This window comes from Lytechinus pictus, chromosome 5, assembly GCF_037042905.1.
Source record: "Lytechinus pictus isolate F3 Inbred chromosome 5, Lp3.0, whole genome shotgun sequence".
In the NCBI taxonomy this organism is placed as follows: domain Eukaryota; kingdom Metazoa; phylum Echinodermata; class Echinoidea; order Temnopleuroida; family Toxopneustidae; genus Lytechinus; species Lytechinus pictus.
In genome coordinates, this window is record NC_087249.1 from 34,206,074 (window position 1) to 34,226,741 (window position 20,668).

At 36.1% G+C, this 20,668-nt stretch overlaps 1 protein-coding gene across 1 annotated transcript; it reads left to right on the plus strand.

The window, feature by feature from the left end:
- The first annotated feature begins 8,338 nt into the window (after window positions 1–8,338).
- On the plus strand, window positions 8,339–20,032 carry LOC129262047 (cyclin-G2-like). Its single transcript, XM_054900083.2, has 7 exons — window positions 8,339–9,685; window positions 9,988–10,125; window positions 10,741–10,815; window positions 11,563–11,829; window positions 13,194–13,313; window positions 13,505–13,728; window positions 15,361–20,032. Exons 1-7 carry the CDS (start codon window positions 9,566–9,568, stop codon window positions 15,575–15,577), a joined length of 1,161 nt encoding a protein of 386 aa, XP_054756058.1. The 5' UTR covers window positions 8,339–9,565; the 3' UTR covers window positions 15,578–20,032.
- Window positions 20,033–20,668: the final 636 nt, after the last annotated feature.

The window sequence follows — 20,668 nt, forward strand, 5'->3', positions numbered from 1 at the left end:
CATTTAAATTTTCCTTTGTGGCTTTCTTTAAATCTCTGCCATTCATGATTATATTTTTCTCTTTCACTCTTTCTGTTATTAATGTTTATGTCAATCATTCTTATAATTATGCAGTTGGTCACCTATTCAACCTTTTATTATTCCATACTCTCATATCCCACTTATAGTCATCCTTCCACGCTTTCCCTTTCGTTGGTATAGCCATGATTTCTTTTCAAACAACTCCACACAGTCATTTTCGCAGTAGTATATGTATATATCATTCAAATCAAAACACCATCGGACAACACTGCATAATAAAAGAGTCGCACAATTTTTTTTCAAGACGATTCATTTGTGGGTTTTATTCACTTTACTGGAAAACAATTCCAGTTATATTTTTTTCTTTTTCGTCTTTTTTTTCAACATATATATATGCAGACAAAAATAAATAAACTCCCGGCTATACAAATGAGTTGGCTACATGCAGCAGGGGCAGAAGAAATCATCGCTTCTTGCAACGTATGCAGTGCTGACACAACGGGATAAGTGCACCCAGTGCGTGCACCTGTCACACTGGGCCCAAGAGACGATGTAGATTGTCTTCCTATCAATTGATGGAGGGACTCGTTGATTACACAACAAGTGTCTTTGTCACCTTCCGAGGCATCTGAGTCTGAGTCGTCACTAGGCCTCTCGGTGAATTCCAGCTTCTTCTTGATCCCAGATGGACCTGGTTGACACTCTGCGTTGCTATCATGCTCACCGACTGGAAAAGGTGGAGTTGGCCTAATTGGTGTCAAAGATGTCTGAAGTTGCTTGTTTGCAGCCAGGACCTTCAAGTACTCCGAAGTCTCCGTCACAGCCACTCCAGATGGTTGATACTTGTAACTTCTTTTCTGGTTGTTTGACTGAGGCTTCTCGGAGGTACTCAGCGGTGGTTGCATTTCTGCAAGCAAGTTGGCGATGTTGATGTGGTCATCTTCGACATCTTTGGCATCAGATGCTGCATTGTTGTTGTTGCAGTTCTTTGTTGAGGTCACAAGATCAGAACAAGAACATATGTCCTTCTTTGTTACTTCTTGTGGACTGAACGGAATGATCCCTGTGGCACGAAATGATGATTTCAGGTTTGAAACAGTCATCGCCATCCTGTGTGCTTGGCAGACAAGCTCACATATGTTGTATCTCGTGATGACAAGACCGACGTGATCACGCATAAACCTGCTGCAAGCTGCGTTGTACGCAGACTTCATTGGGCTGAACAAGCCAACATCCAACGGTTGCAGAAAATGGCTCGTATGTGCTGGAAGAATGAAGATAACTATGTTCTTTTCCCTTGCGAAGTCGATGACGTCTGGTGTGATGTGCGACTTGTGTCCATCGCAAATAAGCAGGACGTGGTCTTCAGCCTTCCTGTGCTCATCGACAAAGGGAAGGAAATGCGTCTTCATGTATGAGAGAAAGATTTCGGAGTTGCTCCACCCTGAATCTGACATCTCAACCTTCGTTCCTGGGAGAGCTCCTTTTCTAAGGTCGCTGTTGACACGCTTACCCTTGAATATGAGGAAAGGTGGTAAGCTGTCACCTGCTGCGTTGCCACAAGTGATGAGGGTGGTTATCGCCGACCTTGGGGATGTGATGGCTTGTGGACGATGGCGAAAGGATCGGCGTCCGACGACCTTCACTGGCTTGTGCTCTGCATTGAACCCGCTCTCGTCGACGTTGTATATTAAGTCTGGTCTCATTTCCAGGTTGTACTTCTTAAGGGTGGCTTCCAGCTTCTTAAAGTAGCTGTCCACCACTTCCTCCTGGGAGCACTTTGCCCTCGACATTGACAAGGCAGCTGGCCTCACGAGCCGGATCCTTGGCCATCTCCTCATAAACCCTCTGAACCAGTTGTTGGTAAGGAAGTGCCTGGTGCACAAGCGCTTATTAAATCTATCAAATTTTCTTGCCAGATTTGAAGCAAGGGAGATGACCTACGTGAAAAGAAAACAAGAAAATGAATATATTATTATGATGATTTATTTCAATAAAAACTTAATAATATTTGTAAACATCTTGGTTTTCCATGTATTGGCAATAATAACACATCAGAAATCGAAACAAATGATAATATTCACGAGTAATGCAAGTTTGCAATGCCAACAAGTTCTTTATAAACTTAAAATATATATATTATATAGATAAAAGTTATAGTCATGTATCATTAACATCAAGTTGTTTCATCGAAAAGATAATACATCATTATATAACATTGTTAAATAAAATTGGCTCATATTTTATATTTATGTGTGTCGCGTTAAAAGTATATTGAATGTTAGGGTAATAGGGACAGTGATTTTCCGTTTCAAAAAATTGCCTTTTCCGTTTCAGAAAATCGTAAATTCCGTTTCAGCATGTCAGAAAACGGAAATTCCGTTTCCCCATAGACTTTGTGTACACGGAAAATTGGCAATTCCGTTTACCATTCAGTAGCAATATATCACTCTTGCTGCGCTGGTCAAAATTTGTATCTGCCACTGTACCAACAACGCAGTAGAATCCGCTCTAATCGGATCTATGCAGGTACACAAAATAATTTCACAAACAAATCTGACATAAATACATCCTTACCTTTCACATTATTATCATTATTTTTTTGTTAAATTAAATTTTATCGATAATTTTGGGGGTTTTTGGACATCGTTTCGACCAGTCAACGACTTTAGCCTATCCGCCATTTTGGATTTCAAGACCGGAATATCGTGCTGTTACATCTTCAAACGTAGAGGGCAGCAACACACGACCGTGTTGTTTGCATATGTGAATGTTTTCGATACGGCCGACCCCGCCGCCGGCCAAGACCCGGCGCGGGACGCGGGCGAGGCCCGCGGGGTACGATCGAGAGTGATGGAGTCAAGAGCAGTCACGATGTGTGGATTGTCATACTTTGTAGTGAAGTGAGATCGTGTTTTGTGAGGTTTTGTGGCCAGTTAATATTCATATTTTGTTGAGATTTTGGAGTAATTACTGTTGCTGTTCTGTGTATTCTGAGGAAAAATATGTTTTCCGTGATTTTCCGTTTGAAATGGCACTTTCCGTTTCAAAAGGCAATTTCCGTGAATTCCGTCCGTTTTCCGCGATCGCGGAAAATCACTGTCCTAGGGTAACAAAAGTATCAATTAGCCTACTTACTTCACGTCGGGAGAGCCCATATCCTCTATCCGCCAGGTGAAGAATGTGATCGACCAACTTCTGCTCCTCCTCTCTTTTCAAAATGGGTGAGCCTCCTTTCCCAACACGCTTGTACTTCTTGGTCATGAAATCATGCAGGGAAGATTTCGGGAGACCGCACTTTATTGCAGCTTTCCTGACCGATTCTCCATCATCAATCAGCCTGGAGGCAGCATCATATATTTCGGAACGTTGAAAAAAACGTTGAGGATTCTTCTGTTTGAGTAAAGGAGAGTAAAATAAGATTAAATAAAAAATGATAGAAATATATGCTAATCTATCTTTTTTTTTTAAATCTATCATAATAGGCCTATATATCATCGACCCCCCCCCCTCAGACTCACTGAAATTAGCACCGTCGGCATTATACCACGACTCTCATATCACCACCACAATCACCACCATTATCATCATCACCGTCACCATCATCACCATCATCATCACCACCATCATCACCATCATCACCATCATCACCATCACCACCATCATCACCATCATCATCACCATCACCACCATCATCACCATCATCATCACCATCACCACCATCATCACCACCACCATCATCACCATCATCATCATCATCAATTAGATAGATCTATCATCGTCATAATTCCCATCATTATCATCTTCATTCATAATCATTATCCTCGTTATCATGATGAATCAAGTTTTGTTTGCACTCGTAAGTTTCTTTCGTTCGGTATTTACGATCGTGAGAGGGCGACACCATGACCTTTGCACTCAATCACGAAACGTCATCAGTAAATTCAGAATAGCACTTCACGTCATACAAAAGCTGCAGCGGGAAGAACATCGGGCTCGTAAATTGCTCCGATTTATAGCACAAACAGTCATTTTAAGGTACGAAAATTGTAATTTTATTCTAAATTGTACCATAAAGGTACCTTATTAGTAATAATACTCACATTTTTTTGCCTCATATTGAAGGAATGACTATCCAAAAATTTTTCCCAGGGGTCTGCGTATCGCTTGATATGCGTGCTGCGACATATACGCACTTAAAGTACGCGTCCGGACACCCAACCTGTCCGGACCCAGGATCACTGGGTATACACTATATCATAGTAGGGTGTCTGGAGAAAAATATTATTTTTCTTATTTCAAGAAAATATCACATTTTCTTTGTGAATTTGAAGAGAAATGACCTTCAGACTGACAGAAATGTAACATTTTTGAAAAAAATCTGATTATTGGCTGCAAAAAAGAAGAATGAAATTAGGTCAATTTTCAGCATTTCTCTGCCATAGACTGTGTAGTTAAGAAATGGACACACACAAATCCAAATTTTTAGCTTCTGAGAGCTGTTATAAATTCATTATTAATGCCAAAAACTTGTCCATAAAGAGTCCAATAGGATTTTTTATGCTCTTTCTGATGGTATGATTTTTATAAAGATTTGGAAACCAGATCACAATGAAAAATTGCGACAAAGTGAAAAAAATGTGCAAAACAGAAAATTAATTTTCCCATAGAAAACGCATGGGGAAATGGCAATCTCAACACACACAAAAATAAGGGTTTGCAATTTATCTCTAAATCCTTATTTAAAATGATCATATAAACTTGTCCTTACTGTCAAAAGAAGCCCCTGAATTTTCTCTTTCCATACATGCCAAACACAAGTTAATAATCAATTCAGATTACATTTTTCTAGTAGCCTGAACTTCCCGAAAAATATGTGCCATATTTTCCCCTAAATCAGCCTGTCTTATGCTGACACTTTTCAGTGTGGCTTCAGACACCCTAATCATAGCGTTTACACTGTAGATCAATTTACAACACTTAAAAAAGCTACATCTATCCTAGATACAAGTACGTTTTCAACTGTTTCTTAAATCTAAAAATTCGCTTGCTGTCACATTTTACTTATTTTGGAGACCTCTGCTCGCAAACTGGCGATTTCTTGATGCTTATCGAGAACATCAGATTTTCTTGGAGCGGATGCAAAATGTAGCAAAATTTGCCAATGTTTTCACAAATAGAGACCTTGGTCTTCAAGAAAATTACCATAGTGAGTAATTTAAAGTCGCTCTTTCTGTTGGTGTTATCAGTTTTTCAAGATATGAATTAGATGTTGAGATATTCAACCGTGCGCAAAATAGGTAGACTCTAACACGCAAATTAAAGGTCAAGTCCACCCCAACAATAAGTTGATTTGAATAAATAGAGAAAAATCCAACAAGCATAACACTGAAAATTTCATCAAAATCGGATGTAAAATAAGAAAGTTATGATATTTTAAAGTTTCGCTTATTTTTCACAAATTAAGCACACCTCTGCACGAGCAAACACATAACAAACATGCATGGGTATTTCAAATGACTCAAAAGTCACAAAACAAGTTATCTCACAGAACCATCACTACTTAAACCACAACAAAACATCAAAAATGAAGAAGCAGGGGCTTGATATGAATGGATTTTCATCTCTATTGACTCGGACAAAATAATCATGTTCTTCATTGACCCTTCATGAATATCTCTGCTCATTTTGCAGGCTTGCAGCTATTCAATTCAGACCTCATCCAACACTTTTAAATCCTGCTCTTTTCGTGATGGCATAATCATAACAAGCATGGTATCATTTAAAGATAATTAAATGGTCTTTTGAATGATATCAAATACCGTATGCTTTGTGTAAAATTGGGAGTTGGGAGAAATGAATGGCCAAACTCAGATTTCAAAAGAAAAATTGAGGGTTTTATTTTTAACGTTGGTATTGCTATTAGGTTTCAAGGTTTCAAGCTACACTGACTGCCTCCTTCAATCCTGAAGATTCTTGCAGTATTGTAGTACCGGGTACCGGCAGGTGCAATACACCGGGTTAACACCCTACTCTTTGACGAATAGTGTATTGGTTTTAACGTGCATAGGTCGTGACTCTCCTATACACGGGACCAACATTTGCGTCCTTTCCGATGGACGGAGTGTTTTCCAACTGCATTCACACCTGCACTGAACACAGCGGTGAGGCACGCTAACACACAACGCTAGCATCAGATTTTTTTGTTAGACGTCTTCCGGCATGCTGCGGGACTCGAACCCACGCACGTTGAGATCTACGATCTTATCCGGAACAGGCGCTCTAACCGACTGAGCTACGCTGCCTCCTAGTAAATTACTATATTTTACAGTTTAGCCTCGGTTACCAATTTAGTGGCCCATTCTGAACATTCTGAACATGAAAGTAAACTAAAGATTATGACATGGCCTTCACAGTCACCCAATCTGAATCCTATCAAGATAGTTTGGGATGAACTTGACAGAATCATAAAAAGGCAAAGCAGCCAACTTCAGCTGAGCATCTTTTGTATCTCCTCCAAGAGGCCTGGAAGAATATCTGGCCAGATTTCCTCAAGAAACTAATCAACCGAATGCCACGTGTTTGCCATGCCATCATAAAAGCCAGAGGTGGCTGATTTAAGGAAGGTGTATCCTTGGAACTTGTGAAGAAAGTCAGATATTGCAGATACAGAAATAGCATTTTTTGTACTGTGGTTGTACTTTATGTCTGGTCTCATCTCAATTTCAATCATCACAATTGTTTTCTCTTTTATTAATTTGTCATTTTGTCTTCACCATTTAAGACATGCTTAACTTCAGGAACAGTTTGAATGGTATAATTGAATTATTAAAGGTCAAGTCCACCTCAGAAATATGTTGATTTGAATCAATAGAGAAAAATCAGACAAGCATAATGCTGAAAATTTCATCAAAATCGGATGTAAAATAAGAAAGTTATGACAATTTAAAGTTTCGCTTATTTTTCACAAAATAGCTATATGCACAATTTAGTCACATGCAAATGAAAGAATCGATGATGTCCCTCACTCACTATTTCTTTTGTTTTTTATTGTTTGAATCATACAATATTTCAATTTTTACAGATTTGACAATAAAGACCAACTTGACTGAAACATAAAATGTTAAACAATGGTAATTCCACATGTTCAGGGCGAAATAAAAATTTGTTTCACAGGACAATGAGGAGAAAAATAGAATATATCATATTTCATATAAAAAAACCCAAAAGAAATAGTGAGTGTGTGATGTCATCAGTTCCCTCATTTGCATACCGACCAGGATGTGATTATAACTATTTTGTGAAATTAAGCGAAACTTAAAATTGTCATAACTTTCTTATTTTACATCTGACTTTGATGAAATTTTCAGTATTCTGCTTGTTGGATTTTTCTCTTTTTATTCAAATCCACTTTTGGTTGGGGTGGACTTGTCCTTTAAAGATAAAATGTAAGAAGAAAAATGAAAAAAACAAGAGACATTAAACCTTGACCGGTAAGTTTTGAAAATATGAAAATGCTAAATTATTTCACCACTGGTATTTTAGTTTGCTTCAGAAGTGATGTTTGTTCATTGTTTACTGATCAATTAATATTGAAAGATTCTGCACTAAAAACCAATAAAATATGAAATGCACAGAGTCAACCCTAAAAACACAACATGACAAAAATTCTCAATTGACTTAAATTGACAATTTGAAAGAGAGGGGTGTTTGGACACACCTGATTGCTTTCTGAAACGATTTTTCATCTTCAAAATAAAGCCAGTTTGAAGCCTGATAATTACCCTTTAATTTGATACAAAATTGTCACCGTGTTTGAAGAGCATTAGTGAATAAATTGTAAACGATTGTAGAAAATCAGTTCTGGTTACAGGTGTACCCAAACTTTTGACTGGTACTGTATAGTAAATGGAAATTACGTTCTCCCAGAAGCTTGTTTTCCCCCAAATATTGGATGCTTAAAGTTGTGCACCGTGATCTATTTTGGCAATTTAAATCACATTCTAGACCCCAAAATAATTGCTGATTGTTGAGAAAACAACTTATTTCTGCTGCAAAAATGCTTATTTTGCTTATTTTATTACTAACAATAATTTTGATATAGAAATCAGTAAATAATAATTATTTACTTAACAAACAGACCGTTTTCTTCTCTAAAAATCATCTTTGCTCAGCTCTGCATGCCTTTATAAAGCGAGCACATGCACGTTAAAAGCACACATTTCCTATTCAGTAGGGACTTGATCAACTATGTATGGATTCATTAGGGTCTATGACTATTCATTTAAAAATTGTATTTACAAAAATTTTAGAATTTTTTATTTTTTAATTCGATCTTGCTTTTCATTTATGTTTTTTTTCTTCTTTTGCTTCATTTAATTAATATTTTGATTTTTTTTACTGACTAACCTGCATTTGATTTAGATATTTTCAATTTGTGTATTGGCATATTCCTCCTGTAGCTCTTATTATTATCATTATCCATTATTATTACTATCATAAGTAGAATAGTAGTAGTCCTGTGGTATAAATACTTATTATTATTTATTACTATCATCATCAGCATTATCAATGTTATTGTTCCATTTTGAAAATGTAAGAATTCATAATTCGTTCTGTCTTCATGATGTAAAGTGGAGTGAGGCATTGAATAAACTGGAAAAAATATTTACAAAACGGCCCATGGGTTCTCGAGATCTAGTAAAATACCATAAATTTAAAAAATGATGCATTTAGCCATTTTTTGTTGTTGAAAAAACATGAAATTTAGCCTACAAGAAAAAAAAAGATGATTTAGATTACCGGTAGAGCTAATGGGAATCTAGCATATAGAGTAAAAAAGTATCACAATCTGCCAAATTCCTTTCTGTATAAAGTGTTAAAATACGTGTAGGTCTACTTCACTATTTTCAAGTTGGACAGGGCAAATTCTCAATGATCATTGATATTATTGAATTTGTTTGTTTATGGGCTCCTTTTCTCAAGTTGAAAATAAAAATATATCAGCTTTAATCAAGATGGAGTCATATGGCAAGTCAATGTACGTTGGTTTTACCCATAATACCCCACAAATCCATCTTTTAAAAGTGATGTTATTGTTTTTGTCAAGTTGAGAAAAGGAGTCCAAAATCATAGATAAAATCAAAATCAGTGATACAATACTTATTCTTGGCTTATCAGTTGGTAGCTTTGTATAAAAAAAAGTATTTTTAAAGTCTATATTAGATTGGTATGCTTCACAAGGATTATATTTGGCATCCTACATGTATTCCCACATGTAGACATTCATGTCAGTAGAACTAGCTTGACATCAACTGAAATCAGTCTAGAGTTAAGAAAGAAGGGAATTTTCCAAATTTTCTTGATAGTTTCCAACTTGATCAAAGTGATAAAAGGAATTATAGAATATACATAGCATTTCATGGATGCATAGATGTAAAATGTGAAATTTCAGCAACTTTGGGAGGGTATTTTGTTTATCCCTATTTTTGTAGAATTTGATAAGTGTTCTATATTTTTCTTTTGTTAAACTCAGGATAGAAAGATGGAAAAAGATACACAAAGCATGGATGCCAAGACTCATCTGGTGAAGATGATGCAGGTTGCCGTGGAAACAGAAGATTTCTATCAACCATACCTCGAGTACATAGGTCAACAACAAGAGGTATAGCAAACTTTTTACTCTAACTAGGCATGTGACTATATACATTGTATGATTGTACATGTACTAGTTGAATACCAGATTTCCACCCCAAAATTCATTGACTTTTCACTGTCACATGAAAAGTAAAGACCCAACACAGATCATTTGTTTCACTTAAATGGTAAACAGAAAATCACTGTCCCTAAATGTAACATTTGTGTACTGTTGACACTACAGAATTAATGCTGCTATGACCTATCTTATGGATTATCCTAACAAAAAGTGTATACATGTATGATCTGATTGGACCATTTTCTTTTCAGGACTCTGATTGCATTCTACCTTACATGCATGATGTCATACTTGATCGGCTGCGAAGCTTGAGCCGGTTTTTCCAGCTTTGTCCAGAAACTTTCTTCCTGGCAGTCAATACTATGGACAGATTCCTGTCCCTTGTCAAGGTAAGACAGCAATGATTATAAAATAAAAATTAGTAAGTGAGTACCTCAATTATTTCTGGAAGTATGATTGGAGTTGGACCTACATATTGATTTTATGAACATTCAACTGGCCTAAACCTCGGCTGGTCTTTAAAACATGATTTTGAGATTATCACATTCAAACAACACATAGAAAGTATTACACCGTTTTTCTGAAGATGACAAGAACACACTTGGTGAAATGTTGATTTTGGGTGGTCCTTTTCAGGATCAACATTTGCCCAAGAAAGATACATGGTTTACCATGAAAAACCTACAATAACATTCAAACTTCAATTTATTATAAGTATATGGTATAATTGTATACTTTTGCCTACAATTGGGTTTGTTAGTTGGTTTTGTAGTGCCTGTATCATACTGTGACATTATCTATGTTGGAAGTGCATCCAGAACTATATCCGTACCCCATAATATAAGGTTATCAGTCATGAATCACTACTACCATCTTACTTTTCATTTGAAATGCAGTAAATGCACACAGTGCTTGTTTGAATATCTCTGAAGATCTGTGATCTTGTATTGTATTTTTGCCAGAGCCAACCATGAATGTTAATGTTTTTTCCCCTTCCCTTATAGGCCCGTCCTCATCATTTGATGTGTATTGCAATAGCAAGCTACAACCTTGCTATTAAAGCACTAGAACCATCTGAGGTGAGACCTATTTTATTGCTTCTCCCCACTCATTTTGTTTTCCTCTTTCACTCTTTCTCACTTGTTTTGTGTCTTTCTCAGATTGTACTTGCATTGATGCCTATTTCTTTTTGTTACTTGGAAATCCCAAATCCAGGTATCTCAATGTAATTTGAATATGTAACCAAACATACACTGCTTCTTTTCAAAGACTACTGGTGCTATCACTGTTTCCAATATGTTGATTTACAGTGTTTTGAAAGGCCCTATTTTTAAGTGTGAACTGCATTTTGTTTAACAGCACAATGTTGGTTATAACAACATTTGTGACTTTTAATGTTAGTCTTTTTGTTTTCATTTTGCATTTTGATTCATTGATTCCTTTATTTTACCTTCTTTGATTTGAAATGCTTTGTGTATAGATCATACATCTTCATTTACAAAGGAAGAAAGAGAGAGAACTATAGTTCAAGAAAGGTGGACTGTAATACAATATGTTACTAAATAATATAGATATGTCATTGGCAATTTGGCTTGGTAAAAGAAAGAAACTACAATTGGAAAGTATACAACACATGGAAAGTATTATATCAATTGTTTTGAACACTTTTAGGACAAAAAAAATGGAAAGTTGTTCTAAAACTTGAAAAATGAATAAAGAATTAATTGACTTGTCCTCAATATCAGCCGAAAAAGAAAATAGAAAGTAGTTTTAAAACTGGAAAACTGAATAAATACTAAATTGAATTGTAATTTTACATTCCTCAGTCCTCAATATCAGCGGAGGACCTCGTTCGTATCAGCCAATGTGGGTGCTCTGTCAATGATGTCCTGCGCATGGAGCGTATTATTCTTCAGAAGCTTCAGTATGACCTTCAAGCACCCACTGCTCACCGATTCTTCAAGCTCTTCCATGCATACAGTGTTGTACAAGGCATCCTGGGTAAAGATACGGCCATGCAGAATACCCAGCTTGAGATCAGCACACAAAAGCTGGAGGCCTGCATGTGTTACTTCCCTTTAACTCTGTACAAGGTAAGAGCTCAACACCCTCATTGGCATAACATTACCTTTATTTTAAAAAGTTTAATATTTTATTTTGATTCACAGAGCCTAGTTGTAAACCAGCTATTATTATTATTTTTTATCAACATACATCTACAGCGGAGGTGGTTACTCTGTATAAAGTAGTTTTGAAATAAATTAATTAATAAGTAAATTTATTTTCTAATTTGCAAATGCTGATTATGATTCTAATCATATCGCCCATGATTACCATATTTGTGAACATTATTCTACATCAATGCTAGAAAGGCAATGTAGTTTGCATCTGAATGATAAGTTAAGTTGAAGCAATTCTATTTAGAACAAAACATGTTATTTACTCATCTAAATCAAAGTTCATCCTAAAGGCCCCCTCACACCTTACCGAAGTTGCCTGAAATATGCCTTGCGATGGCTGGCGAAAGGCATTTGTTTAAAAATCGTTTTAAATGGTAACTGATAGTAAATCAGATTTACCCTTCGTGTTTGGGTTCGCACACCTTCTGAACTAACAGCTGCAATTATTCAAATTTGCGCGGAATTTTTGAACATGTTTAAAATTTCCCGACAAATTGAAAAATTGTTGGTCATCTGTTTGAATTCACATCTCTTATTTAGTCTGCGGTAATCGTTCGTGTGTTATTGTCGCGCATAGTCCCTCATCGCGCTGTTGCCTAAGTGGACCGATCTCGAAAGAACCCTTAACGAAGCACCACGATGACACAAACATACAAGAACGCCCGATCTATTCCCTCGTCTTCGTTTCTAATTGCACGCCATTGTTCACTGTTTGTTCGTCTTATTAGGTTATATCAACCCTTTGCTCACCTTTGGCTGCAATTTACTCAGAGGTGAACCGAAAAAAATCGATGTCTTTCGCATTTCATATTTATCCTTCGCTTACCGTTCGTTGATAAAATTAGACAATAGTTGCTGATCGCATGATTTGACGGAAATTTAATTGGAATTCGCGTGCATTTCGTGCATTTTTTAAATTCGTCACCCTTCGTCCGCCTACATTCCGTCAGGTGTGAGGGGGCTTTTAGCTGAAAAGATTTCAATTGTTCCAAGAGATTCAATATGGAAAGAGATTTTTGTTACTACATGCACATTGTATTTTTTTCTGTTCAAAAGAAATATTTCCAGAATCGTGTACTGTACAATTTGCCGTCTTTTCGAATTGAGGTATAGTACAATGACTCATGTGGTAGAGTTGTAGTCATGTAACTTGGTGACCTTGCTTCAAAACCAAGTCACTGCAGTGATACCTTCCATTAAAGGCATAAACACATTTCTTTGATAGCACTCAGCTAAAACCAGTCAACTGACCTTATATTAATTTTTTTTTCTTTTAGCCGTCAGTGCTGGCGCTGGCTGTCTTAACCCATGAGTTACCAAACGCATCTTGTGAAGTGCACAATCCTAATGATATAAGATGGATGAGGATTGTATGGGATATACAAAGAGTTTCTCAGGTAAGGGATATCACATTACACAGACCTTAGAAATCAATTGTAGATTTGACTTTTACCATTGATTGCAGATAAGATCAGTATGATTTATCATGAAAATAAGTTCTATGATCATTAACCTTTGTGGTACATGACCATATTTATTGATTGATTGATGACTTGATAGATGAAATGCTTTACCTCCTTATGCTCAGGTTAGTGATACAGACCTGGTGAACTGCCGATCTCAGGTCAGCGAATGTCTCAGGATGTACTCCTCCCCAGTCTCTCGCATGCCTCACAGCCGTCTGACATGGATCGTCAGCACCAGGACAGCTAGGCAACTCAAGTTCAGTGCTCAGGTTTCTTCAGACCTAGCTCCGATCCCAGAGAACAGGATTCTCAACTGTTCACTGTCTTCTGATGGAGATACAGATGAGTAAGTTCATCCTGATTTAATCAATTTGAGGAGGTACTGTAGCTCAGATTATAGAGCAATTAGAAAATTGATGCACTTGTGCTCTTTGTTTTAGGTATTATCCTCATCATATCATAACAGGTGAGTTAGAGAAGACCTAAAACCATCTCTTTCTAACTAAGGCCTAAAAAAAATTATGTTGCCCTCATAAGCCCAAAATCGGAAAAGTGGGTCGGTCAGTCAATTTTTATTGTGGGGGTTGACCCTGTTCTTTCACATTTTGCAGTCAGTCAAATGAGGGCAACTTCACATTTTTGTCTCGCCTGCATAGCAGAGCGAGACTATAGGCGCCGCTTTTCCGACGGCGGCGTCGTCAACATTGAAATCTTAACCAAGGTTAAAGTTTTGAAATGTCATCATAACTTAGAAAGTATATGGACCTAGTTCATGAAACTTGGATATAAGGGTAATCAAGTATTACTGAACATCCTGCCTGAGCTTCAGGTCACATGACCAAGGTCAAAGGTCATTTAGGGTCAATGAACTTAGACCATGTTGGGGGAATCAATATCGAAATCTTAACCAAGGTTAAGTTTTTGAATTGTCGTCATAACTAAGTATATGGATCTAGTTAATGAAACTTGGACATAAGGGTGATAGTGTATTACTGAACATCCTGCCTGAGCTTCAGGTCACATGACCAAGGTCAAAGGTTACTTAGGGTCAATGAACTTTGACCATGTTGGGGGTATTTTTGGAATTGTTTTTAACTTTGACATTTTATGGATCTAGTTCATGAAACGTAGACGTAAGAGCAATTAAGTATCCCTGAACATCTTGTGCAAGTTTCATGTTACATGATCTTGGGCAAAGGTAATTTAGGGTCAACGAACTTTGATAATGTTGGGGGTATTGGTGGAATTATCATAACTTTATAGTTTATAGATCTAGTTCATGAAACTTGGGACATAAGAGTAACCATGTATCCCTGAATATCTTGTGCTTGTTTCTGGTCACATGACCAAAATCAAAGGTCATTTAGGGTCAATGAACTTTGGCAGTGTTGGGGGTATTTGTTGAATTTGCATCATAACTTAGAAAGTGTATGGATCTACACATGTAGTTCATGAAACATAGACATAAGGGTAATTGAGTATGAATGATTGTTTGCACATGTCTTAGGTCACATGATCATGGTCAAAGGTCATGTTGGGTCAATGGACATAGTATTCTTTTGTGAATAATTATTTAATAGCTGTTTTCAAAGTCAGCACTGCTGCTATATCGAATCGCTTAATGCAGGCAAGACTGCCAGAGGCGTTCCACTTGTTTAGGCCTAACATTCATGTATTCTTTCTTAACAGTTTGGTAAAAAAACACCATTAAACATTTTTTACATCTTCAAAAGTTCAATTTTGATGAAACCAGATATTGAAGTCAAGTTTTTCAATTAGAATAGAACAGTTCGTTGTGACAGGTTACAAGTGAAATACTGATCCTACGGTAAGATATTGTTAAATGAAACTGTATTTAGATCATATATTCTTTATGTTTTTCACTGGATTTACCTAAAATTATGGAATGGCATGTACACAAATATTGTTTTGCATTCAAGACCATAATATCTCCCATTCCCTGATTGACGTTCTTCAGGTCATGTGAGGTGCTGAGCGATGGTCCAGACAACCAGTCATCTCCTACAGACGTTGAGGTGGCTAATCAGTCTTCCCCCTCAAGAACTCTTGTCCTAAACACTCATCAACTTGCCTCTCTTTCTACGGACAATGAAATATGTGTGGAGAACAAGCTCTTCACATATGAAGACGAGTCTTTAGCACACTGTCCAACGAGAATCCATGGAGGTAGCTGACTAGAGGCTGACAAGGAATCTTGATTCCTTGACAAAAGTTTAACATGGACACCTAAATCCAGGGTTGTTGATTGCTGGCCGATCAAACCAACTCGGGATGTAACGTCTACGGCATAACTATGCTGATCTTAATCAGTTATTATGTAGATTTGAAGGAAACTTGATTCCCTGACATTGAACAGGACACCAAACTTCAGGTAATGATCGCTGGCAGATCATACCGAATGTGAATGCATCATCTCGTTCAGAACTATGCTGGTCTTAGTTGCTGTAAGTATGGTTAATCACAACTAGTCTCAAAAGGACTAGTACTGACATTGGGTTAGACGTACCTTCTGAAAAACTGTCAACTTTTCTTGTTGGTTTTATCACTGACATAGAGTGGCTGATCTTCTAACTTAGACCCATGCCGTCCCATGCTCGATTGTATTGTCTCTAAAAGAACAATAGAAGCCTAGTGTCCTGAGCAAAGTATCGACCTTGAATGGAGGCGAAGATGGAGATAAACATTGACCTTGATGATGTTAAGACAATAAGACTGTTACATGTATGTATACACTCTGGGATATGAAGGAGCCAACTCCACAATTATAGGTAAAATGTGTGTTTCAACATTATTGATGTATTGTGAGTTCTTGTGTTTGAAACATTGATGGAACTTACAACTTGTGATCAATAGATGTATGTGCTGAGAAGGTTATGTTACAAGAATTGCAAGCCAGGATTATGCCATTGTAATACATTGGTGATTTATTGACATCGCTACCAGAACTGCCTCAAAGGCACTACTTAAGGACAGCTTTCCGGCATATCTTCTATAGGGATAGTGTTGCCAGTGGATATGATGATGAAAGTGTTTAGGAGAAGTGCATTTCTTCACGGCACAGTGGTACTTCCTAAAGCTTCTATCCAAGATATGCTTTTTAAGATGTGACTTGTAGGATGTGTAGGGAGCACAGAGAGAAAAATGACAATTTGTTGTGTCAAACCAAAGTGCAAATCCAATTTTGATGTTAAAACCCTGTGAATTGTCATTTGTTATGTAAGTACAAGTATGTGATGCAGTGTCCTAGAGATTAGAATTAAGTAATGTCAATAGAATAGAAAATGAAAGGAGTTAAACATGTAGGATCTTGTATCTTGTGCATAATCAAATATACACCTGTAGGTGTGCAAAAAATATTTTAACAGCTGACAAAATATCTGTATTACCATAAACAAAATATAAAATAAACATGTTCAATGTCTTTAAACAATGTGGGATATGACAATGCTTGAAAAAAAAACGTAATAAAAGGGAAAGCGCTAGGATCTGACATGAATAGATTTGATCAAGATTAAGAAATACATGTTTGTGATTTGTGAGTGGAAAACTGAAAAAGAAAAAAAAAATGTGTGTTTTAGGCATCTTTTTCCTAAATCTTTTTTTTGGGGGGTCAAAACTGACAATATAATTTGCTAACATTGTAAGACAAATTTGCTGTCCAATTCAATCGTACTATTTCAGTAGTTTACTGTTAACAGTGCATTTTGTGAAACAGGGCCATTTGGAAAGAACGTGGTATTATGCAACTGATATGAGTGTATGCTGCATGTTTTGGGGCAGTGCATTGATTAATATATTTAATCATTCTACATGTACAGCTGTCTCCTAGGATTTCCTTTATTCATACGTTCAGTATATACGCACTCGTTCATATTTTCTTGAAGTTTTAGGATCAGACCTAGGACACCGTCTCACTACCTTCCTAAAAGTTTAACGTGTAGTGAGAACGGTTGAACGGCGTTTGTGCGGTACCATTTCTTGTCAAGGAAATTCTCATGAAAACAAATTAATCATGATATTGCTAACTACTGTAGAAACCAGTTGCAGACAATTTAAATCATATTTGACTGACATGTAAAACTGAGGTAGTCATAAGTTTTTGTAATTTCTTTTGCTGTGAAAAGCAAATTTGAAGGAGTAGCTTTAAATTTTTTAGCACGACATTTGCAGGAGAATATATGTATTTGGTAAGTTATTGGATGGTGCTATGACATTGCTGCATTGCAAGTTTGTGGTACGGTACTGGTATGTGTTGGATTGTTCTCATGTCTTCAGGAACTTGTTTTGGGGGCAGGTGTTTCTATGTTATTTATTCAATTTACCATTCTGTTCGTTTTTGTATTTCTTCAGTCCCATACGTGTGGTCTGATGTCATGGTCATGCAATTAATTAAGGCATGTGATTTATATGCACTGGTGATACAGATACTATATTTTTGTATTCATTCATGTATTACTTTACTTTAAACGAATCTATTTTTCTTCAACTAGGTGGGTTGTTGATGAATTTAACTATTTGTGTATGGCTTGTAGTTAATATTTACATGTAAATCAATACTTACGGCATATTCTATTTTCTTTTTACAAAGTGCATGTAACATTATACAATGTACATTTATGCCTACCTCGAATATTTTTTCTAATACAAATTGATTGCGAGTTTTGACATTTAGAGGCTAAATTTTTTATGTATCCCACACCTTCAATAAGCATGAATATTGGCTTATTAAGTATTAGTATTTTTTCTTGTTTTAGACACAAAAAAGATAGTTCTTAGGGAATTACAACACGAATTAACTGACTTTATTAAAGTTTGATAGGTGTGATAAGATTATTTTACTACCATGCAGGTAAAAAAAGTTAAATATTTTAGGTATATTATTCCTGTGTATATCAAATACTGTTACAAAAGAATAAAATAAAAAAATTACAAAGCTAGTCCTTGTGAGACAAATACGTTTGTGGAGACAATCTACCGAATACAAATACTTTGTAAGAAGCTACTCCTTTCTTTTATCACAACTGTATAAAACTAAAAATAATCATCTCTGTCACAAAGCTGGTTAATGATAGATAAGTTTTGGAAACTATTTATGTTCTTGAGAATGATGCCGTGATCAATTTCTACGCTTTTTACACAGAATTGTCTTAACCTCGGACTATCGCTAACCTCGTACCATCTGTAACCCCGTACTAATTTTTTCCCTTTTCACACAAATTTTCTGCCTAACCCCTGCTAAGAAAATGCTTGCTTATCTCAAACATAATTTAGTAATCCCGGACTAGTGGTAGGCGTTCATCAGTGCTTAACTCTGATTGGACAACAGTGCTGGCTTTGTTGCCCCTGGGCCATAAATCTAGCAATGTCCTTGGCTTAGCCTGATTCCTTTTTACACTAGCAATATTAACACCGGACTATCACTCTTAGCACCGCAATTGCTCGGCTAACCCTTCTACTTTGCAGGGCCAAATAATATAGGTGGGGTTAGCCCACTTTGCAAATATGCTGTGTAAAAAGAAAGTGGCTAAGCTTAACCCTGTTGTATACATGAATGTAGGGCTAAAAGGCAATTTAGCCGCACCTATGGTATGCGATAAGGGAAATTTTTGTGTGTGTAAAAAGCATATTAGTCTTCAACCTTTTTTTTTTAGTGATGTCTTTTTAAATGTGAATTCATAATGTCTTATTGTGCTGTTGACAGTATTCAGTTTAACATTCTGTCATGATTAGAGTGAGTTTGTCAAGTAGGAATTTTTCATGTTCTTATAGTTCATTTTATAGTGACATGGACTGTTTAAGAGAGAATGTAAGACAGTGTCACAGTGAAATTACCAAGAATGCCCATGGTCCTATAAACACAAAACTGAGCGATTCATTTTACTTGATTTTTTCTGAGCAATTGCAATGTTTCTCTATCATAGGTAAACCCGAGGATCAATCTTTAAGCTTTTTGTTAAATAAATTACTTAGCTATGTTGCAGGTTTTGCCTATTGATTAACAAAAGCAGAAGGTGCTGTGTATAGTACGACTGATCAATTATTTTTGTCATGTCAACCCGTGTAATTCACAAAAGTCATTTTTATTCAATACATTTATTTTTGAACATATTTAGAATTTATTTTTTAATATTTGCACTGATTTAAATGTTTACTTGCATGACCCTATTGTCCTCAGAAATATATTGAAGCTAATTTTTGTATTTTTATTTTTGAATCATTGCAAATTACCTTCATTTAAATGGCAGGCATGTGATTTTTTTGATAAATATTTTGTTATATCCACACTATTCTACTAGAGATCTTTAATGACCACATAACTTTTATATAGTAGCTCCATGTACATGTAATTGCAAATTATTTTATACTGTGATAGATGTCTTTGTGTGATCACATATGGGAAAGAAATATAATTTTATAAACCTATAATCTATTTTTCTGTTTTCATGTTGAAATAGGTTTGTGGATAATGGACATTGATACTTTCTCATTTTCCCTTGCATTTAGATATGTCCATATTTTACATCATTTCCTAAGTCAACAATTATTGCACATATTGATGTGGCCATGCTCATTTCTTATAGAACACTAATTTCATTATTTTACCCTCAAGTCTTGGAAAGCTTTTATTATAGAATATATTTAATCTTGACATTTTCTTGTTCAATGCATATTTATACAGGCAGCTAGTATTTTGTGTATGATGCACTTGTCAAGAAAGTAGCAAAATCTTTCACTAACATTTCAGAGCTCCTAGACTTCACCAGAAGGGTTTTTGAAGTGTAACCATTTTCAGTTAATTTGGTCAAATTTCTGAAATCAATTATATACTGTAGGTATTGATTTGATTCAGAGCCTAAGTACAAGTTTGTTGAACTTTGATTGTGTGGAATCAGTGGTGAATCCTGGTTGTAAGATTTTTTTTTCAGTATTTACATCTTTGACAAAACATTGTTTACAGTATGAAAGCGCACCCTGAGGAATTGACTTAATCTTTTATTGTTTCCGCTTTAAAGTATCATAAACCGAAATCCTTTGACATTCCATAGATTATGATATATATATTTTTATTCACCTTGACAATCCAGTTGAGTGCCATGGGAGTATTTTTTTTTTTACAAATGCGCAGTGTAAGTCAACCTTATGATAAGTTAAAAATGCTCCTATATTGCATCACAATTTTTCAGACCAGATTGTGAGTGGAGCATTAGTTTCCTCTTCACATAATGTACATGTATGTAAGTCAACTGAAGTAGAATTACATGTAC

What these genes read in the sequence shown, in the direction of transcription:
- LOC129262047 (XM_054900083.2), top strand. Translation starts at nt 9,566, where the DNA reads ATGGAAAAAGATACACAAAGCATGGATGCCAAGACTCATCTGGTGAAG. An exon ending in AAGCACTAGAACCATCTGAG is followed by an intron (nt 10,816 to 11,562) that starts GTGAGACCTATT and finishes TACATTCCTCAG; the next exon opens with TCCTCAATATCAGCGGAGGA. An exon ending in ATATACAAAGAGTTTCTCAG is followed by an intron (nt 13,314 to 13,504) that starts GTAAGGGATATC and finishes CCTTATGCTCAG; the next exon opens with GTTAGTGATACAGACCTGGT.